The sequence below is a fragment of the Protopterus annectens genome, chromosome 1.part1 (assembly GCF_019279795.1).
Source record: "Protopterus annectens isolate FY-2018-M chromosome 1.part1, PAN1.0, whole genome shotgun sequence".
NCBI lineage: Eukaryota > Metazoa > Chordata > Ceratodontiformes > Protopteridae > Protopterus > Protopterus annectens.
In genome coordinates this window covers 1,968,837-1,989,398 of record NC_056726.1, presented here as the reverse complement: position 1 = coordinate 1,989,398, position 20,562 = coordinate 1,968,837, and the positions used below count along the sequence as shown (strand labels likewise).

The following is a 20,562-nucleotide window of genomic DNA, read 5'->3' as shown; positions in this document are numbered from 1 at the left end:
GACAAGGGGATCTGGCCATGAGGTGGTGGGGGTGATGGTAGTGGCAACATTTCAGATAGAGACAAGTTTGTCCTGAAAAACAGTTTTCTGATATATAGCAGTCTGAGAAGATTTGGCAGGAGGAATATGCCTGGTCCCCTTCCCACCTTTGGAAGGCTGCCTGTGGACAAATACAGATATAAAAGGGTAATTTCTCTAACATTTAGGGATATAGGAGACAAAGATATGCTTGAGTTCCTTAATCGCCTTACCCTTGTCCTAGAAAGACTTGAACGGGTCAGCTAAAGCTGTCGCAAAAAAAGTTATTATCCAAAGGAACATCCAACAGCTTGGCTTTAGTATCATCAGGCAAAGCCTGAAGGTGAATCCAAGAATAATGCACCATCACAGAACCAAATTCAGCAGCCCTGGAGGAGGCATCAGCAGCATCATAACTGCATTTTATGGTGTGATGAGGAACCTGGGACCCAAGCAGGGAAAGAGCTGAAGTTTTTTCTTTCAGAATCAGTAAGATCAGACGCAATCCTAGCCACCTGAGAAAGAAGAGCTAAGACATACTTGCTCATTGGGGTTTGATAAATAATAGCACAAAAGGACAAGATGGCAGTAATGTCCACTTTTTTAACAATATTTCCATAGCTGTACTGTCCTTATCTGAAGTAAGGAACTTAGAGGAGAGCAAAAGCTTAGAAGGCTTATCTGTCGATACCAAAACCACAGAAGAATTAGTAGAAGGGCACTTAAACAAAAACTTGCAGTCCTCAAGCAACTTGTAGAACCTGTAAGGTTTCTTAGGGGCAGGAGGCTGAGACTCTGTAGCCACAGAGTCGGCAGAAAAGGTATCCAAAAGAGCTGCCAAAATAGTAGGAACTGCAGATGACTTGGGTGACACTGTAAAAGTTGTTAATATTTGTTTTGGGTCTCTGAGACCTGGGAGCAAACCTATTTAAAGTACTCCATCATGTGAGCAAGAGTATCCCCAAAGGATAATTCTTACAGTGGAGAAACTGGGCTCAGAGAGTCTTTTTTTCCTCTGTGCCATAATCTAAAGGAGAAGGAATTTGAGAGGAGTAAGCTAAAGATTCCTCTCCAGAATCTATCTTTATCTAAGGAATGTGGTTCCCTTGCCGTCTTAACAGGAGTAACTATCGGGAGGGAGCAAGGACTGAAACCCTCTGGGATGGGGTTCAAGGCCATCAAGGCAGTGAACAAGCCTCAGGTAAAATCTTGCCGTTCACGTTGGAGATCTTTAACAGTAGGAGTAGTAATATGCTTTGTCCTTTTTTTTTTTTTAAAGTTGGGCATGTGCCCTAATAGCCCTAGGTGATTCGTACTCTTGGCAAACTTCAGACATGATGTGCAAATTGTAAGCCATGCAATGGCGTTCATTAGCTTGCACCTAATTCTAAAAAACATTGGTTATGTTTATATCTTAGAAGTAAGAAATGGCGTTGCATGCCTAGACGAACAGGAGTATAGTGTGTATTCTTTTGTAATGCATATGCTGTAATTTGTTGCATCAAAAACAAACTGAGTGCAGTAGACATGACTGGTCCTACTCTACACATGCTGCAGTTCAGTCTTGTGACTGTTTAGTTCTTTATTTTTATTTTATTTAACCTTTGTTGACTGCATGGGAGGACTCATCCAGTGGTCTTTTTCAGTCATGTTGTGTGCCAGTAGACAGATACAATAGTACGGTATAAACATTTTATACAGAGGTAGACATTTCAATAAAAATGGATAGTTGTATAAAAATGGAACTGCACATAAATAATGGAATAGGTACAGATAATTCATTATTTTTGACTGTTGTTTACAAAGTATAGGGTTATATGCTTTAGTTGTGTAGAAATGTACAAGATTTGCTTAACCATTATGTATGGTGACCACTGTGACCTCAGTACTGTTGACCCCTAGAGGATGGCCATATCAAACCATTCATCTGCACAGATGTGGTTTAAGTCTTTGTGCCTGTATGTAAGTAAAATGTGAACTGCACAGGGAAGACCTTGGCAATTGCAGGGCACAATTTGGGACATGTGTAGAGACTCCAAGCCACAACCCTCTCATCACCCAGCTCCACCTCTCCATCTTCAGTGATTTGGCAGCAAACCAAGGATTTTCTGAGGAACCGACCAAAAATAGCAGTCATAAATCTGGACATTCTTTGAAATTCTGGACATTGAGAGAGAGGTACGATATCCGTATTTGTTTATGAATGCTGAGATTGGATTGGTGACATACCTCTGAACTTCTTTGTTAAAGAATTCTAGATAAAAGTAAAAATAATGGGAGAAAATATGCAAAATAATTGGTCGTTATTAAATATTAATCTAATTCACTCAAAAAGTTAACAGAGTAACAGGTTTTCTATTAACATGAATGTAAACAAAAAAAGAAAGGCCAGCACCAGGGATACGAAGCAAAGATAATTTATTAATTCTATCAGACCGGTTTCAGCATATAGCTTTCTTCTTCTTCTTGTCATTAAGACCTGGTGGAAAAATCACTGTCAATTACAATGTACAAGAAACTGATTTTTTGGACGTACATTTGGAGCGAAAACCAGATCATACTTTAAGAACAACGGTTTACAGGAAGTATCCACAATATAATAGCTTGCTACATGCTTCCAGTCTCCATCCCAGACATACTATCAATAATATTCCCAAATCACAGTTTCTTAGAATCAGAAGAATATGCTCCTCAGAGCAAGACCTCAATATATGTCATCAGGATCTTACTAATAGATTTTTAGAAAGAGGGTACAAGCAGGACAATGTTAAAACTGCATCAATATGGGCTTGTAATCAATCGAGGGACAGCCTATTAACATACAAATCCAAACATTTTTTGGGTAATCAGGATACCATCAGGCTGGTTACAACATTCGGAAGGAATACTTATCAGTTCACTCAAATCATTAATAAACATTGGAATGTACTTAAAAGTAACATACGACTTGATGATTGGTTGGGGGACAGATGTCAGTTTTCGTATAGAAAAGGAAAAACCCTGGGGTCACATTTCTCACATTACAAAAGGATCATGAACAAATCGAGCATGCATCACCAAACTACTCTTTCTGGGGAGAAATTAGTGGGGTGTTATCCATGTGGGCATTGCTCCTTCTGTAAACACATCTTTAAGACTAAGAATTTTACCAGCAAAAATACAGGTAAATTATTTGATATTAAGTGTTTTGCTAATTGTGGAAGTGAGTGGGTTATTTACTTGGCAACTTGCACATGTCAAGCGTTCTACATTGGTCAAACATCCAGACAGTTTAGATGTCGGATGTCAGAACATCTGGGAGACATTAGAAATGCTAGAATGACCAACACTTTGTACAAACACTCACTGATTCACAAAACAGCTAAATTCACTTTTACCATTATTGATAGAATTTTTGGAAATAAAGATTTCAGAACAGGATGGCACAATTTATTGAACACCAAAGAAAAGAAATGGATAGTCAAATTAGGTGGTCTTTTTCCACAAGGTCTTAATGACAAGTTATGAAACTGTGCTTAGGATTATGCTGAATATTCAGTAGTTAGTTTTATAATTTATTAACTTATTTTCATTGTCTTTACTATTCAGAATACATTGTATTATTCATCTTTGTATGCTGTTCCTTTCATTTTATGCACGTATATTCATACATATATATACATACATTTTGTAACACTTTGTATGTACTATCCTTTTTTGTTGCTTTCACAGGAAATTATGTCAATTGTTGCTGAATTGGGTATCATATATAAATGCAGTTTGGGAACTGCTGACCATGTATATCCACTGAAGAAAGCTATATGCTGAAACCGGTCTGGTAGAATTAATAAATTATGTTTGCTTCGTATCCCTGGTGCTGGCCTTTCTTTTTTTGTTTACATTCAAGTTGCTTTGGCCCGTGCATCTGCCGTACTTGCTAGCACGTTTTTGGAGTAATTTCTATTAACATGCACATGCATGTTCTGGACATTATGAAGTATGAAACTAAAAGTCTGTTGTTGACATAAAATTGGCAGTAATTGGCTAGAAAATTTTAAAAAATCTGTCATGGGTATTCTTTAAAAAAAAAAAAAAAAAAAAAGAATGTGTGGTAGTTTAGCTGTAGCAAGGTGCTAAGCTGCTTGTTACGTTTCTAGCAAGCAGCTTGCTGTGGTCTGAAAGTAAAAGAGCATTCCTCTCTACTCCCTTTGGTCTTCAAGGTGAAGACCTTTTTGTTTTTCTACCCCTTGCTCCTGAAGCTGTCATAGTTGCAGTCTGCAGGTGCTGAAGATGTGGATGTGCACTACAGAAGTTTTAAATTAAATGTTGGTTTGCATTTGTGGTCATGGCTGACTGTGTGCGTGGTTATTTGACTGTAGCTAAATGCTTGTTGCATTTGGAACAAACAGCTTGCTACAGTTTTAGGTAGAAGGGTCTCCCCCCACTTCTTCATAGTGAATATAGCAGTGGCAGGATGAGGTGGGTGCCTTAAAAGTGGGACAGTATTGTACCCAGTCAGCTCATTTGGCTTAAGCCTGGCCCTAACTGCACAGAACTTGGTGGTCCTGTTACAAGAAGCCATCCTAACTACATGCTGCCATTTATGCCACACTTACCACCTGATATGCTTTTGTATATGCTTTGAAGAAAAGCACAATTTCATTGCATCTCTTTTGTACTATCGGCTTTCCTGTCTATCCTAGTGTATACTGTTATTTTTGTGTGGTTTTAGTGGTTTTCCTTCCATATCACTGTTAAGAATTCTTCACAGTAGGGATCTCCTGTTAGGGATAGTCCAACATTCGACCAGTATACCAAAGCCTTTAGATCTTTTATGTGCCATGTATCACACTTATGCTCCCTGTATAGGACAGAGTGCATAAAGGTGACATACGGACGTAGTTACCCAGACCTTTTTTTACCACCAGTTCAAATGTCATCATTGCTAGTCAGTCTGAAAGACCTTTTCCTGTGCTGAATACCTAGCTGTCAGATAAGTCCCCCATTGAGGTCTTTTTTATTTGGTCTTGGATTTTTTTTTTTTGGGGGGGGGGGGGTTGCCTAGAGTTCATATCATCCATGAAGGGGAAATAGTGTGGGAGGCAGATTTTCCATAAGGATTGTTATAAATCTGGCTAACAATCTCCCACCTCATCCTGAACCCTAACTAAATGAAACTTATGCCATTTCATCCAGCCAAAACTACAACAGCCCCCTTTTCATTCACTATCAAATCTGTCAGCAAAACCAGAATCTCTCCCACTGTCCATACTAAGTTGTTAGGAGTTGAAATAGACAATAACATGAGACTTGATTTCCACTTCTCAAACCATAAAAAGTCCACAAAAAAGTACTCTTATAGAAATAAACTTTACCTCACAAACACAAAAGCCACAATAGCTCAAACACACTTGATCTCAACTCTGCTGTACGCATTACCAGTTTTCGCCAACCTTAGGAAATCTGACCTTGCAAAACTTGAAACATATTATAATAAAATTGTTAGATTTGCAACCAACCCATCACCGTAGAGCCCTCAGGCAGCTCAGCTGGCTTGAGTTTCCTCAACTCCTACTTTACACCCAGCTAACCATGGCTCACAAATTACTCCATCAGAAAGAAAAGACACCTGCCCTGCAAAAATCTGTTACAACCATTCCCCAGTACAAGAACTTTGCGATCCAGTAATAAATCCCTGATAAAAGTCTCCACTGCCAATAATCAGGCTGGGGAATCCCCTCTTCTCCAACTGTATAGCTAAAATCTGGAATACATTACCTCACAGTATAATATCCACCACAACCTCACCTCAATTTAAACTTTTACTAAAAACTTACTTATCCAAAAACTGGATATGTCAATGTATGGTTCCTGACTAACCTTACTTATTCTTACTGCTGATACTATATTGGATTCAGTCTTACTAATTGAACATAAAAACACAACTGTACTAAGGTACTATGTTTAATTACGCCATGTGTCTCACATTGTACATTTAACTGTGTTTGTTATATTTTAATTGTACCTGTGTTGTATTAGCTTTTTTATGTGGAACGTTTCTCCCTGGGCCTCTGCTGAAAAGGACTTGTGTCCAATGGACTTTCCCGGTTAACAAATGTAAAATAAAATGAATAACAAATAAATAAGTGTCTTTTTTGTGTAGGTGCTTCCCACAACCGTACATCCTGTAGCATGTGTAAAGAGTTTGTGTATAAGACTCTTAGAAGTCAGTTGTCTTCCCTGGCAATCTAACTTAAGAACCAAAGGCTTAAGCTGTTAGCCCAAGGTAGTATGGAAGAATCTTACAACCCCGAGGTACCATTAAACAAGAAAAAGGCCAAGAAATCTCTGCCAGATTCTTTGGCTCTCCATCCTCCACTGGATGTTTTTCTCTAGAAGTGGATGATAGCTCTGTGGGCTGTCTGGTGTCTGTCAGATTCCGCTGCCACAACCCCGTCAGAAGCTGGCATGGATCCTTCCTTTTGCACATCCTCTGAGGCTTGGCAAGTGTCCGCTGCAGATGTTGAGGGGAAACCATGGTTGATCATCTCAGAGGGCTCTTGAGGGATTCCACAGATTCTAGTAAGGGAAGAGGTTCCAGGTACTCTTATTGAATCTTGTCAAGGTTGGAACCTCCAGTGTTTGTTAGGGCCGACGTCCCTACCAAGAAGAAGCAGAAGACTAAACATACTTCTGTAAGAATCCTCAAAAGGAATGGCATGAGTTTACTCAGGGCCTGTTTAATGCCTTAATGGCCGTAAAGCCTCCCAAGTGGTTTCTGTGCCTACCCCTTTGAACTTCTACTCCTTCCAAATGGGCTAGGGAACCCGATTTCTCTGTTGATGGGTTGCTGCCAACCCTTCCCAAATGCCCTAACCTTTGACTGGGTCTGATGAAGAAAAGTGTGCAAATCCTGAGTCTCCTTTTGGGGAATTGCCTTTTGGAGTCACCGTAGCTAAAATTATAAAATGTTTTAAATAGGATTCTTCTCAAGTGTCTGATATCCAGAAAAGGTATGAGCAGCTTCAGGTGGGCACTTCTAAACCTTCTGCATCACTTCCTGTATTGGCTGCTTTGCTAGACACATTTATATCCGTTTCTGTGTTTCCTGTTTCTCAACCTTCCACTCCAAAGAAACCTGACAGGTTCTGTAAAGTTCCTGAGGATTGTCAGTTCTTATTTAAGTGTTCTTCTGCTGACCCTGCTGTGATGTCAGTCTTCTGACAAGCCTTTTAAACTTTTGCCCTCTTCCAAGCTTCTGCCTTCAGATAAGGATAGTAGGGCAATGGAGATAAGTGTAAAAAGGTTTATACTACTTCTACTTTAGCCTTTTGTGCCATCAGTTACTAGAACCACACGACCAGATATGCCCTGACCTTGATTGCTCAGGTTTGTCCGATTATTTCTGATATCCCAGATTCTGAAACAAAATCTTCTGCTGCATCTGTTTTGGGTTCAACCTCTCTGGTTGAACCTCTCAGGTGGCTCATCACTCTGTCAAGTGTAACTCTGATGCCTCTGATTCATCTTCCAGAGCTACTGCCTTGGGGTCTGTCATGAGACATTATTCTTGGCTTTGTCAACAGTCTTTACCTGAAGACATTAAGTACAAGTTGCTGGATGCTCCTTCTGGTAATAAAATCGCTTTGGGACTGCTGCTGCTGCTATGTTTAAGTCTCTTCAGGAAAATTGTAAAGCTTTGCAAGATCCTAAACAAATATTTGTGTCCCCAAACCTGAAATTCCAGAGGATCTACCCTACTAGGTCTGCTTTTATTCTCAGGCAGCCTCAGCAGGTTACCGAAGGCAGGAATGATGGTAGTTGTGCTCCTCCTGCTAAGTCTTCTTAGGCTTCTGTGGCTCAGAAGCCTCCTTTATCAGACAAACCTGCTTCTGTTTGACAGCTTGCCTCCACCCCCACCCCTCAGCCAGTTTTCCTTGTCTCTTCAGTTCTCCCTTTGTCTTCCAAACTGGCGTATCCTCACCTCAGATTCTTGAGTTCTATCTATCATCCATCATGGTTGCCTCATGGTGTGGAAGTCTCTCCCTCCTTTTTTAGGGATTACCTATCCTTCTGTGGAACAACTTACTTATTTCTCAGGGGTCCTTTGGTCCTTAGTGGACTAGGGAACGCTTCATCCTGTCCCTCCTCCACAAGTAGGAAAGAGATGTTACTGTAGGATGTTCCTGGTCCTTTGAAAGGAGGGCACTCAGAAACCTATTCTGAATCTCTTCTTGCTCATCACCTCTCTCAGGATTCCTTCATCTTGGATGCTTACACTTCAAACACTGTTTCGTCTTGTACTTCCCTAGGCTTTTCTGGTGTCCTTGGATCTGAAGAGTGCTTACCTTCATATTTCTATTCACCTTTTCTTCAGAAAGGTTTTACATTTCTCTGTTTTTTTTTTCCTCTCATTTTCAGTTCTCTGTTTTTCCCTTTGGCATCTCTACTTCCCCAAGTGTATTCACAAAATGCCTAGCTGTCGTAATTTCCTTATGCAAGTTCCAATGTGTTCACATTTTTCCTTATCTAGATGACCTGTTGCTTCAGGCACCTTCTCCCAGTTCCCTGTTACAGGATCTGGAGTTCGCCATATCTGTCCACCAGAGTCTGGGGTTCATTATCAACTTTCAAAGCATGTCTGTCTGGGTTGCAGGATTCAGACAATGCCAGTGTTGGCCTGTCTTCCACCTCCAAATGTTCACAACTTTCAGTCTTTTCTTCCACTGCCTGCTATTCCAGGCAGAGAGTTTTTTTGAGCCCTGAGATTCATGGCCTCTTCTATTCCAATGCTTCCTCTTGCCAGACTGCACATGAGGAAGCTTCAGTGGTACCTCAAGTCATTTTGGCTTCAGCATTGCCATCTTCTGGATTTTTGTGTACCTCTCCTTCCATATCTAAAGCGGGAATTCAAGTGGTGGATTTCAGTGACTTTCCTTCAATCCAGGCCGGTCCTTTCAGCCTCTGGTTCCTTCTCGAAAACTGTTAACCAACCCTTCAGACATGGGGTGAGGGGTTACCTGTGATCATATGAAACTTTAAGGTCTTTCTTTGCCCCCCCCCCCCATCAGAAGTCGGACCATATCAACGTCAAAGAGATGAGAGCTCTGATTCTGGCCCTTCAGGCTTTTTGCTCTGTACTCTTTCCAGATATCCTGAAGGTTTACATTGTATGTCATCAAGCAGGGGCCCACAAAGTCTTACCTTCTCTGCAGGTTGGCTTTTCATGCCTGGGATCTAGCTGTCAGTTATCAGTTAACACTTTAAGCATGTCTGTTCCTTCAGAGCGCAATCCAGTGATAGATACTTTGAGCAGGTCCAAATCACAAGCTCATGAGTGGATGCTTTACAGGAACATCTTTCTTGACATGGTGAGGTATTCCTCGGGTAGATCTGTTTGCCTTCTCTCTGATCAGGTAGCTCCTCCTTTCCTGTTCCAGAGTGCCATGCTATATGGAGTGGAAGACTGATGCCCTTCCTTTTCCTTGGAAGGGGATGTTTCTGTAAACCTTCCTTTCCCAAGAGTCCTGCAGAAGATTCAGTTGGACTCCTCAAAAATCTTGTTAGTGACTCCCTTTTGGCCAAGACAGCACTGATTACTCCTGTTAATTGCATCCGTCCAGGGGTAGTCATCACAAGTTACCTCATCGGTTGGATATCCTCACACAGAACAAGGGGTCACTCATCCATCCTCATTTGTCTACTCTTCAACTGATACTGTGGGTGATAGGGTTTTGATCCCTTTAAGGCACCTGTTTTCTGAGGGCATGCTTAGGGTTTTACAGGAAGCAAGAAAACCTGCAACCAGAAAGTCTTACATGTCCAAGTGGAAGAGGTTTTCTGTCTGGTGCATTGCTCATAACCACGATCCTTTTTCATTGAGGGGTTCCTCTGGTTCTCGTCTATTTGTGTAAGTTGCTCCAGTCTGGCTTAGCCTATTCTTCTGTGAGCGCCCATTTGTCAACTATTTCTGCCTGTCTGCCTTTGAATTATTCTTTTGACTTCTTGATTTAAAGTCAGGCAGTTTCTTAAAGGTGTAACGAAACACAAACCACTAGCACCATGCCAGTACAACGTTTATTGCGATCTGGTACCTCGGCCTTTCGCCTTCAAATAGGATATAGACCTTATAGGAAAGAAACTTCTGTAAACATGTTTCTACATGCAGAAAGCATGCATCCGGGACATTTAATTTGGTCCCTTCCTTCTGGTGAATTTCAAAGGATTTATAATCACACTAGTGATGTTAATGAAAGACAATTAGAACTAAGTAAGGTTGAATCCAGGTTATCTAAGAGAGGTTATAGTAATGATCATTTATTATTTTCAGAAAATAAGATATTAGGAATTGGAGATTGTTCAGAACATGAACATCACCATAAAATTAGATATAAAGATCTAGGTGCATCAGTAATAGAAAAAAGTAATAATATTACTCTGAGGAGAAAAAACAAAGATAACATAAAAACTAGTGAATCTAATTTATTTTTTGTCACTAAATATTCCCCTTTATCTAATGAAGTGTGTAATATCATAAGAAATTTTTGGTATTTGATTTGTGAGGATGAAAATATAGGTGTAATTTTTCCCAAACATATAATTTTTTTCTTTTAAAAGAGGAAAAAATTTAAAAGAGATACTGAATTGTAACTCTTTTAATAACAGTAAAAAGTCTAGCAGTGGTAACACTGAAGGCACCTTTTCATGTGGTCAGTGTAGTGTTTGCAGTAGGATTATCAACATAACTAATATTAATGGAGTGTCTTTTAAAGCTAGACACACTTTCAATTGTAAATCAACAGGAGTAGTTTATCTATTGGGCTGTTCATGTCCCAACATGTGGTATATAGGTCAAACAAAAAGGATGGTTAAAGTTCGAGTTTTGGAACATATAAAAGACATTAGGAATAAAAATGAATATAGTCCAGTGGCCAAACATTTTTTTGGAGAAACACAAGAGTGACCATAGTAGTTTGAAATTTTGTGTGTTGGGTAAACCCTTCTGTGAAAATGGGGGACGATTGGTTCATAAGTTACTCGAACTAGAGACCAGGATGATTCTTAAATTTAATACGTTGAAGCCACATGGACTCAATTTAGAATTAAGTATATAATATTTATTAATTCAGTTAGCTTAGATTCGTATAAATTAATTTAGTTAGTGTTGATACATTTGGTCATATAGGTCATATGTCATATTTTTGAATTTATCAGAAATGAATTTACTGAGTCGTTTGATTCATTATATAATAACAACTTATAGAACATATATAAAATGTCATTGATTCCTATTTAGCAATTTGGTAGTTGCTCAATTTTTTTTCTCTAATATATATTATGTAAAAAAAAATTTTTTTTTGAAATCTTTTTGATATTATTATATATATGTTATATTATTTTATAAATATTGATATTGATATATTAGTTTAATACTGTGTAGACTTTTGAGGTTAAAATTCCATTTTAAGTAAATATGTCAGTTTTGTAGGATAAAATACTGGTAGAGCACTTTAAATCTGTTTAAAAATGCCATAATTGATTGATTGGTGCTGATTAACTTTGAATAAACTTGAATAAATAATTGTTAACAGCACCGAGTATTTGTGATCCATTTGAAGGTGAAAGGCCGAGGTACCAGATCGCAATAAACGTTGTACTGGCGTGGTGCTAGTGGTTTGTGTTTCGTTATAACTTTGCTGCATTTCATCAGTGTTTGTGGATTTGGTTAGTTTCTTAAAGGTGCCCTGAAACTTAGGTCCCGAGGAAGCTTATTCCTCCTCCTCCTTGGGACCTTAATTTTGTTTTAGAAAAATTGACCCAGGCTCCTTTTGAGCCTGCAGGTTCCTCTTCACTGCAATATTGTACCTGGAAGACTGTTTTACTACTTGCTGTTACTTCTGCTTGGAGGGTTTTTGAGCTTCGAGCCCTTATACTTATCCCTCCTTTTTTGTTTTTTCACAAGGACAGGGTGTCCCTTTGTAGTAATCCTTCTTTTATGCCCAAGGTGGGCAATGAGTTGTCTTTGAATCACACAGTTCAACTCCCTTCCTTTTTTTCTTGTCTTCAGTCTGCTAGTGAGTGGGTCCTACACACCTTTGATTTGCACAGACAGCTCAGGTACTGTTTGGATAAAACCAAGGCCATTTGTAAATATGACTAGCTTTTTTGTTTCTTTTCATCCCAGGACATTGAGTTTGGCTGTTTCTAAGCAAGACTTCTCCTCCTAGACATCTAAGACGATTTCTTTTAGTTATTCTTTTCATTGCAAATGCCTTTCTGCATCTATTAGCACTCACTCCACTAAAGATTGTGCCTCTTTTGGTGGTTTCTTCAAGGGGTTGGGCACAAATTCCATCCTTGAAACTGCCACTTGGTCTTCAGTGCATACCTTTACTAAGCATTATTAACTGGATATGGTTTCTAGGCCCAGAGCAGGATTTGCTCAAGTTATTCTGCATGGGTTTGTTGAGGGCTCTTCTCAGCCATCCACCTCCCAGTTCTTTTCTTGAGGTTCTGTACACTCCCTACTATGAAGAATATTGCACCCATGATATAGAAGGACATAGCACAGTTGTGTAAAATCTTATCATAACAGTAGATGTCCTTCTCTTCACTGTTTGCAGTATTCACTCCCTCCAGCCCTTTTTCTTTTGAATTTTGTTTTTGGTTCCCCTCCTGGCCAAGGGTCTCCCTTTTCCATCTGCATTTTCTTCTTCAGGATGTGCTTAGCCTTTTTTGTCCTATGGAGACTGCTGTCTTCTGGGGCAATTCAGTTCTGGGTAACTGCTTCCATACGTCGCATTTATGCTCTGTGGGGAGCATATATGTGACATACATCGCATATGAGATCTAAAGGCTTGATATACTGACTGGACATTGGGCTGTTCTTTGCAGGAGATCCTTACTGTGAAGAATATTGCAACAGTGAAGAGAAGGACATCTACTGTTATGGTAAGATTTTACACAACTGTACTGTATTTCTTTGACCCCCCCCCCTTGCTTTCTCTCCACACTACCTGTGGTGTTGCTAGGATTTTGAAGTACTGACCTGTATGGTTAGGTGTTCCATACATTCCTTCAGAGATGCTGCATCAGTAGAATTATGGTCACTGAAAGTGTGGATAAAACTCTCTACTTAAATAATGTGATCTCTTGCATTGATTGTGTAGTTTTATTGTGTTGCTTTTGTAAAGGTATGGGGCAGCATCCACAGTAAGCTGTAAACTAAGTAATGGTCTCTTACTACTTGTTTAATATTCTTGGCTTTCTGAGTTATGTAAGTCTGCTTTCCTCATCCCACAGACTTATTCTTATTGCAATAGTTTGATATTGTCCAGCTTTCAGGACAGCAGTTCCCTTTTTGTTGACAAGCTTGTGTAGCACTGCCCTGACATTATGAAATTTGATTCAAAAGTGTTGGTGATTATTCAGTGCAGTTTCAGTCCTGTTTATATTTTTTCCTGTTTTATATTTGTAGTTATTTTTATTACTGGGAAGTGTAATCTGTGTGCATGCGTGTGCATGCACGCATGTGCCCTTAAGGAAAAGGAATCTTGAGTCGGCTGTAGTGGTGTAGAGGGATAAAGCCCTGATTACAGCTCAGGAGACCCAAGTTCAATGTCTGACAGGGAGGCCCTGTGAAACTGGTTGGAGAGGATGAGAGTGAGCAGCCATTGCCTGCTCATGCATCCTGGGGGGGGGGGGGGGGGGGTGGCTCACCACTTGGGTAACTTCTAGCTGGAGCATTAGATATAGCATCTGTGGAGCATAAGCCTATGAATTTGTCCTACCACTGTGCATATGTACATAGTCAAGTGATCACGCAGAGGCATGCTTCCTGTGACTGGCAGCATGCAACAGAGTTTGAAAAGCTACTGTGAAGGGAGGGTGGTATGCCACTAAGGGAGTGATACACAGCTCTACAGGCCCAGCAGTCTGGTCTGCCATTGCCATCCAACTGTCATCATAGGGGATCAAATTAGTTGATTAGGCTACTCTGTCAGGAATGGCTCTCTCCTATCCCAAGGATGCCTAGCTCTTGGCCATGAAATAATGGGCTAATTGGATACAGGTAGAATAAGCATTGGGCTAGTCATTTGTAGGCGAAGAAAAAGGAATATTAGCCCTTAGTTTGACCACCTGCTTATTAAAATTCCACTAAGTGAATTGCCCATGTCATTTTCCTTCTATATTATTCCACCATTGTATTGCGTATGAATCTTATGAATTGCAGGATTGATTCTGTATCCAGTAGATTTATTTTAATTCATTCTTCATTACCAGAAGTGTATGCCTAGTTTAGATTAAAGTTGTCTCATTTTATTTCCTTCAGGATAACAAAACTGCTTTGTACTGGGCAGTCGAGAAGGGAAATGCGACAATGGTGAGAGATATTCTGCAATGCAATCCAGATACAGAGCTCTGTTCCAAGGTATGAATTGTCATAACTCAGATTTCTTCTACTGTTGTATTTCTTAGTAAGTGTACATTTTAAAACTCTGTTTGTCAGTTAAATGGATAAATTTATATTAGATTAGGCAATCTATCCTTAATGGTTTTCCATCAAAGGTTGACTGTGTTGAAAGAAGGCTTAGGTGTGGAGTAGGGAAGATGGTTACTTAAGATGGTACAGAAGGCATAATGCAACAACAAATAAGAATATACAGAGTAGATTTCGTTGACTTTATTAATACATCATTTTACTAAGATTTTAGAGAACAGTGGCTGTAGGAAGTAGTGATGCCTAAATTTTGGTCTGCGTTTGAGTTAGAAAGTGCTTTCTGTGTTGTGCCTGGTGTGACCCAGACAGTCTTATCACTATCTGCTATTCTGTTATATCTTTTTTTCACTGTTTGTCCCCGTTGCCTGCTAACCATCAGATTCTCCCTCAATGTATCAATGCATTTGTTTCCTTAACTGAGCAAGACCAAGAGTGGATGTCATCCAGGTAGTCATCAGGGGTGTTTTCAAGGCTTTTCTTTTTTCTCCTTGTCCTTACTGCACACTCCCATGTTATATGCAGTGCAGGGGAGGAGCATGCAGTAGGCTGTCTGTGAAGTATGTCCCCTCAGTTCCACAAAGGGAAGTAACCTTTAAAGCATTCCTGCCCCTCTCAACACAGCATAAGCAATGGTCTCTCCAGTCTTCACCAGGGAGACTGTACTGCCCTATGAGCCTCCAGGTTTGTGAAAATCCATCCATTCCCCCCTCCCCAAAGAGACAGGTGGACAATGCCCCTTCACTCCTTTCCTTCCCTGCCTGGCTTCCCAGTGCTGGTCAAACCCTGGAACCTGAGTCATGGTCAGGAGTCCTTCCCTCTGCATAGACTGTAATGATGTAGTTGACTTAAATACCTTGTAAAAGGAACTATTTTTTGTAGGGAGTGGCTATACCAACCCTTTATCACTCAGTGTGGGACCTGTACCCCATACCCTTGATACCTAAATGTACTACTTCTAAGGTTGCACAAACTCAAGCAAAGGGGAATAAATAGGTTTTCCTTTTTTAAGAGGATGTAATCCTGTAAAATAGTGTATTTAGAGAGTAGTAATGTGAGGGTCAAGTCTCTGCATCTGGGGGAGTGCAGCACGGCAAAAGTGCTTTGCTCTTCTCATTGTGTTTTGTGGTAGTCACAGATCAGTAGGGCATATGATAGTGAATTGGTGGTCAGCAAGTTTTGCTTTTGAAATGCCATGTAGACCCTAAATTCAAGTAGCTGAAGATGTGAGAGTAGACTTTTGTCTGAGTAAATAATACTTTTGTAATTGTACTACAGAATGCATGTTTGTGCTCTGGCAAGGAAAAAAATATCAAACTGTAGTGAAGTTAGGAGCTCTTAACAGTACGACATGCACAAGGCCGACTGCATTTTAATCTCTGTACTACTCTGTGCATGTATGAGCAGAGGTGGTTATCACTGTGGTGGCAATTTTTTTTTCTCTGTTTTATTTACTTTGTTTGGTATATGTCTTTAAAGAATCTATGTGAGAGGTTTATGTTGCACTCAGTGTCTGTTTTGTACCAGAAAGTCTTGGAATTAAAGCAGATTTGGAAAGCTTGTTAGAAACTCATAGTAGCTGTAGTAGTAACTGCAGATTTACAGTGCATGTATACATATATGTGTTTGTGTGTGTGTATGTATATATATATATATATATATATATATATATATATATATATATATATATATATGTGTGTGTGTGTGTGTGTGTGTGTGTGTGTGTATAATATAGTGTATGTGGAAGTAGATGCAGATGTGTGCAGACTTAAGGAGGTGCTGAAGGGAAACAAAATGAAACTAGGACCAGAAGCAGAGCTGTAATTTATCCTGTCTTTTGTAATAATTGGATCAATAATCTTGGGGTCAATAGCCTTAACTAATTGGACACTAGTTAGCATAGCTAACAATAATGAGGATGCTGGTATAATTGTTAGGATCTTAACTTTATAAACATAAGAGTCAAAGTTTGATTCTGAACTTATTATTGGCTAGGTTTTAATTGTTAGCAGTGCAATAGCCTAGTATTTACTTGTGAACCTATAATTGCAGTCATTTTTCCTTTTGTTCTTCCATAAAACAAACAACATCAGAATTACTAGATTAAAAGGCCTAAATTTTGCTTGTGACATAAATAAGACATGTTGGAAAAACACATATTTTTCTCAGAGAATTCCCATTCTCTGGAACAGGCTCCCCATCCATATGAAGCAGAGTTCCTCCCTATCTCTGTTTAAGCTCAGCCTGGATCAACGGATGGGTAATTGGGAATTCACCTGTGGTCTAGCTGCTATGTCTCTGATGCACTGAAGTAGTCAGTAAATTACCTCCTATAGAAATCAGATTTGTGGGTCACATTTGGGTTGTACGGTTAGGCTTGTAATGAACCTAGTGGCCATTAGCCTGGTATACACCCATGAACCTGTGAACTATACCTCTCAACCTGCAGATGGTGAAAATAGGAATAATGGCCTTTAAAAGTAAGAACATTAGACAAAACATCTCTAATCTAATTAGCATAACATTTAAATAAGAACTAGCACATAAATCTTCCCATTTCCAGTAAGAATGCAGGATAGTAGTCAGAAACGCGTTTAAAAATCAGAAAGTGACACAAATGATGGAAAAACATAAGTTCATTTTCAAACCTGGTGGATTTCTTTGAGACAGTTACTCAGACTATAGATAAGGGGAAGAAGGTACACACGGCTTACCTTGACCTTGCTAAAGCATTTGACACCATTCCCCATTCAGGTATTATTGATAAGGTCACCAGCCTGGGCAAAAACCCTTACGTCACAAGATGGATCGCAAACTGGCTCTCAGACAGATCCCATAAAGTAAGAGTAGCAGGATCTATGTCCGAATCCAGACCAGTAACGAGTGGTGTGCCTCAGGGCTCTGTCCTGGGGCCCCTCCTGTTTGGCATATACTTCTCATAAGTACAGGCAAGCACGGAAGGGCTGTGGCTGACTAAGTTTACGGACGACTGCAAACTGGGTGCTATAATAGAGTCTCTGGCTGACATGGAGATCCTCCAGAAGGGCCTAAATGAGACTGATGCATGGTGTCAAAGCCATGGTCTCAAGCTAAATGCAAAAAAATGCGTAGTAATCCCGTTTGGAAAAAACAGAGTACCCGCAAACTACAACATAGGAGGTAATCCCCTGAAATCTGAAGAAGAAATAAGGGATCTAGGGACCCAAGTAGATAGTCGGCTTTCCTTTGATAACCATGTTGCCAAAGTGGTTAGAAAATCCTTCTATGTGACCCATCTGATCACGAAAGGGTTCGCATCAAGATCTAAGGATGTAATGGTGCCCCTCTACTCTTCCCTCATCAGACCCATTATTGAGTACAATGCACCAATTGGAATGTACCTGGCTAGACATCTCCAGCAGCTGGAGAGACCACAGATGTACCTAACCAAGAGGATTACTGGCCTCAAACAGTTGCCCTATGCAGCATGACTGAAAAAGCTAAGACTGTTCTCTGTTGCATACCGCTTTCTCAGAGGTGATCTCTGTCTAATGTACAGAGCCATATCCAACCCAGAATTGTTGAACATGTTCCATCTTAGCAAAACCAAATCTACTCGAGCTACACGCTCTAGGGATATAAACCTCAACACAAAATTGAATAGAACATGCTGGAGGGGATAGATTCCCTTTGCAGAGACTTCCCTTACTATGGAACAGGGTCCCGATCTACATAGGACAGAGCCCCTCACTATCACTCTTCAAGAAGAACCTTGATGAGTGGATGGGTAACAGAAAGTTCACACCGGGGATCACACCAACAGCACTACTAGATAGGGGCCAAGGGTACTAGGTGCTAGTACAAAGGTCTAGGGAACTACTAAAGGGGCGGTGAATACCGCACAACGTGGCTGGGCTAATATATGCCTTTGGGCAGATAGCCCAGTACCAACCTATGAACCTATAAAGAGATGGGATAAAATATCTAGACTTTAGTGAACTATATTGCAAAATTCTGCCATACAATGTTATTTATTTTTACTTCGGCAAAAGGTAGTTGCGTGTGTCCTCTTTCTGTAAATTTTTGCTGCCAGTAGTATGTTGGTCATATAGTATGGTTTTCTGTGTACTGAACAACTTCAAAAATCTCATGTGATAAAAATGATTCAGAAAAGTGTGTAAAGGGGTAAATCAAGCCTGAAAATAGGGGCATCCTGTGTAGGGATAAATCAGGCCTGCAAAAAGGAATGTTCCTCCAAAATAGGGACATTTGAGAGGTCTTCTAGTTAGCAAGGAGGGAAGACATCTGAATGAAACATTACAAGGTTGACAGCCGTCCTGAGGCTAGTTTAGATGGAGATCCTTTATTATTAATAGCTTTGCATGTTTAACACTGATAACAGTCTTAGCTTAGGAAAATGGGTTCATAACTTTGAACTTTGAATAATCTTACTTATAATTATGTTCATAGGTAGGTACTAGGCCTAAGTAAGCCTAGCCAACAAGGTTCCCTGGCTTATGCCACCCATGAAAGTTAATTTCCTGTGCTCCTGTCGAGCAGAGCCACAGAAGTGATCCCCAGGGTGTATTTCCTATTTCCCATCCACTCATCAAGATTTTTCTTGAAGAGTGCTAATGAGGAACTTTGCTTGACATATAGATAGGTAGCTTGTTCCAGAGTATAGGAGGTCTCTGGGACAGGAATCTATCCCTCCAGCATGTCCTGTTTATTGTGGTGACAAGGTTTAGGTCCCTAGAGCGTGTAGCTTAGAGGGATTGGAATTTCTTTAGGTGTAGCATGTCCAACAGCTCTGGGTTTAACATAGCTTTATATGTTAGGCAGAGATCCCCTCGGAGTAGACGATATGCTACAGAGTAAAGCTGGAGTTTTTTGAGACGGTCAGTGTAGGGCATCTGTTTGAGCCCAGTAATCCTCTTTGTGAGGTACTTCTGTGGCCTTTCCAGCTGCTGCAGATGTCTTGTGAGATACATTCCAAAAGGGGCATTGTACTCTTTTTAATGGGTCTAATGAGTTTCGAGTAGAGGGGAACAATGACCTCTTTTTTTCCTGGATGAGAACCCTTTTGTGATGAGGTGTGCCACATAGAAGGATTTCCTTACTACTGTGGCAGTGTGATTATCAAAGGAGAGACTACTGTCCACCTGAGTCCCAAGGTCTCTTATCACACATTCGGTGTTCGGTAGACTGCTGTTTATGTGGTAGTTCATGGGTACCGAGTTTTTACCAAAGGGGATGACAATGCACTTTTTGACATTGAGCTTGAGGCCATGCCTCTGACACCAGGCATCTGTGTAAGTGAGGCCCTTCTGTAGGATCTCTACATCATTTGGGGACTCGACTATGGCTCCTAGTTTGCAGTCATCTGCAAACTTCGTTAGCCAGAGGCCTTCTGTGTTAGCCTGTACTTCAGAGAAGTAGATACCAAACAGGAGAGGTCCGAGGACTGAACCCTGTGGTACTGCACTTGTCACTGGTTTGTAGTCATATTTGGAGTCTGCAACTTTTACAATGTGGGTTCTGTCAGTGAGCCATTTGGCAATCCATCTTGTGACGTAGGGATTTATACATAATTTAGTGAATTTAGCTATAATGTTTATAATCTGCTGATCTTTTTGAGGATTGCTTGACATAAAGAATATCATTATTTATTGCCCATAGAATCAAATAATGAATATATTTTTTTAAATAATAAGCTATACATTGTTTAATTTGTAGTGGTAACTTGTTCTGTAGGTAGACTCTTGTTTTACGAAGTGGTCACTCTTTTCCTCCATTTAGTAGCAAGGCATCTAAGTAGCTGTTAGCCTCCATGTACTGTTTACTGCAATCAGGTTTTCAGAAAGAAATCGGTATAAAAGTACCATAAGACCAGACCTAGATCACTCCTCTGGAGCTTGCACAACATTTGGTTCAGATTTCCCTTAACTGATCTGTGTAGCTAAAATTTTGTAGTCCCACTTTTTCTGGGAAACATTAGAACATTCTGTAGTTGTTGATTGTGTTCCATTAGATGAGTACATAAAGCTGTATTGTTCTGTATAATTTGCTGAATCGATATTATATACAGT

At 40.0% G+C, this 20,562-nt stretch overlaps 1 protein-coding gene across 3 annotated transcripts in view; it reads left to right on the top strand.

The window, feature by feature from the left end:
• The window catches only part of KIDINS220 (kinase D interacting substrate 220), a 2,951,961-nt gene that overhangs the window by 1,376,785 nt on the left and 1,554,614 nt on the right, over positions 1-20,562 (top strand). For all 3 annotated transcript variants that reach the window (XM_044073258.1, XM_044073248.1, XM_044073241.1), the window contains exon 10: positions 14,330-14,428. In XM_044073258.1, the coding sequence (XP_043929193.1) occupies positions 14,330-14,428 (99 nt within the window). The remainder of the gene's footprint in view (positions 1-14,329; positions 14,429-20,562) is intronic.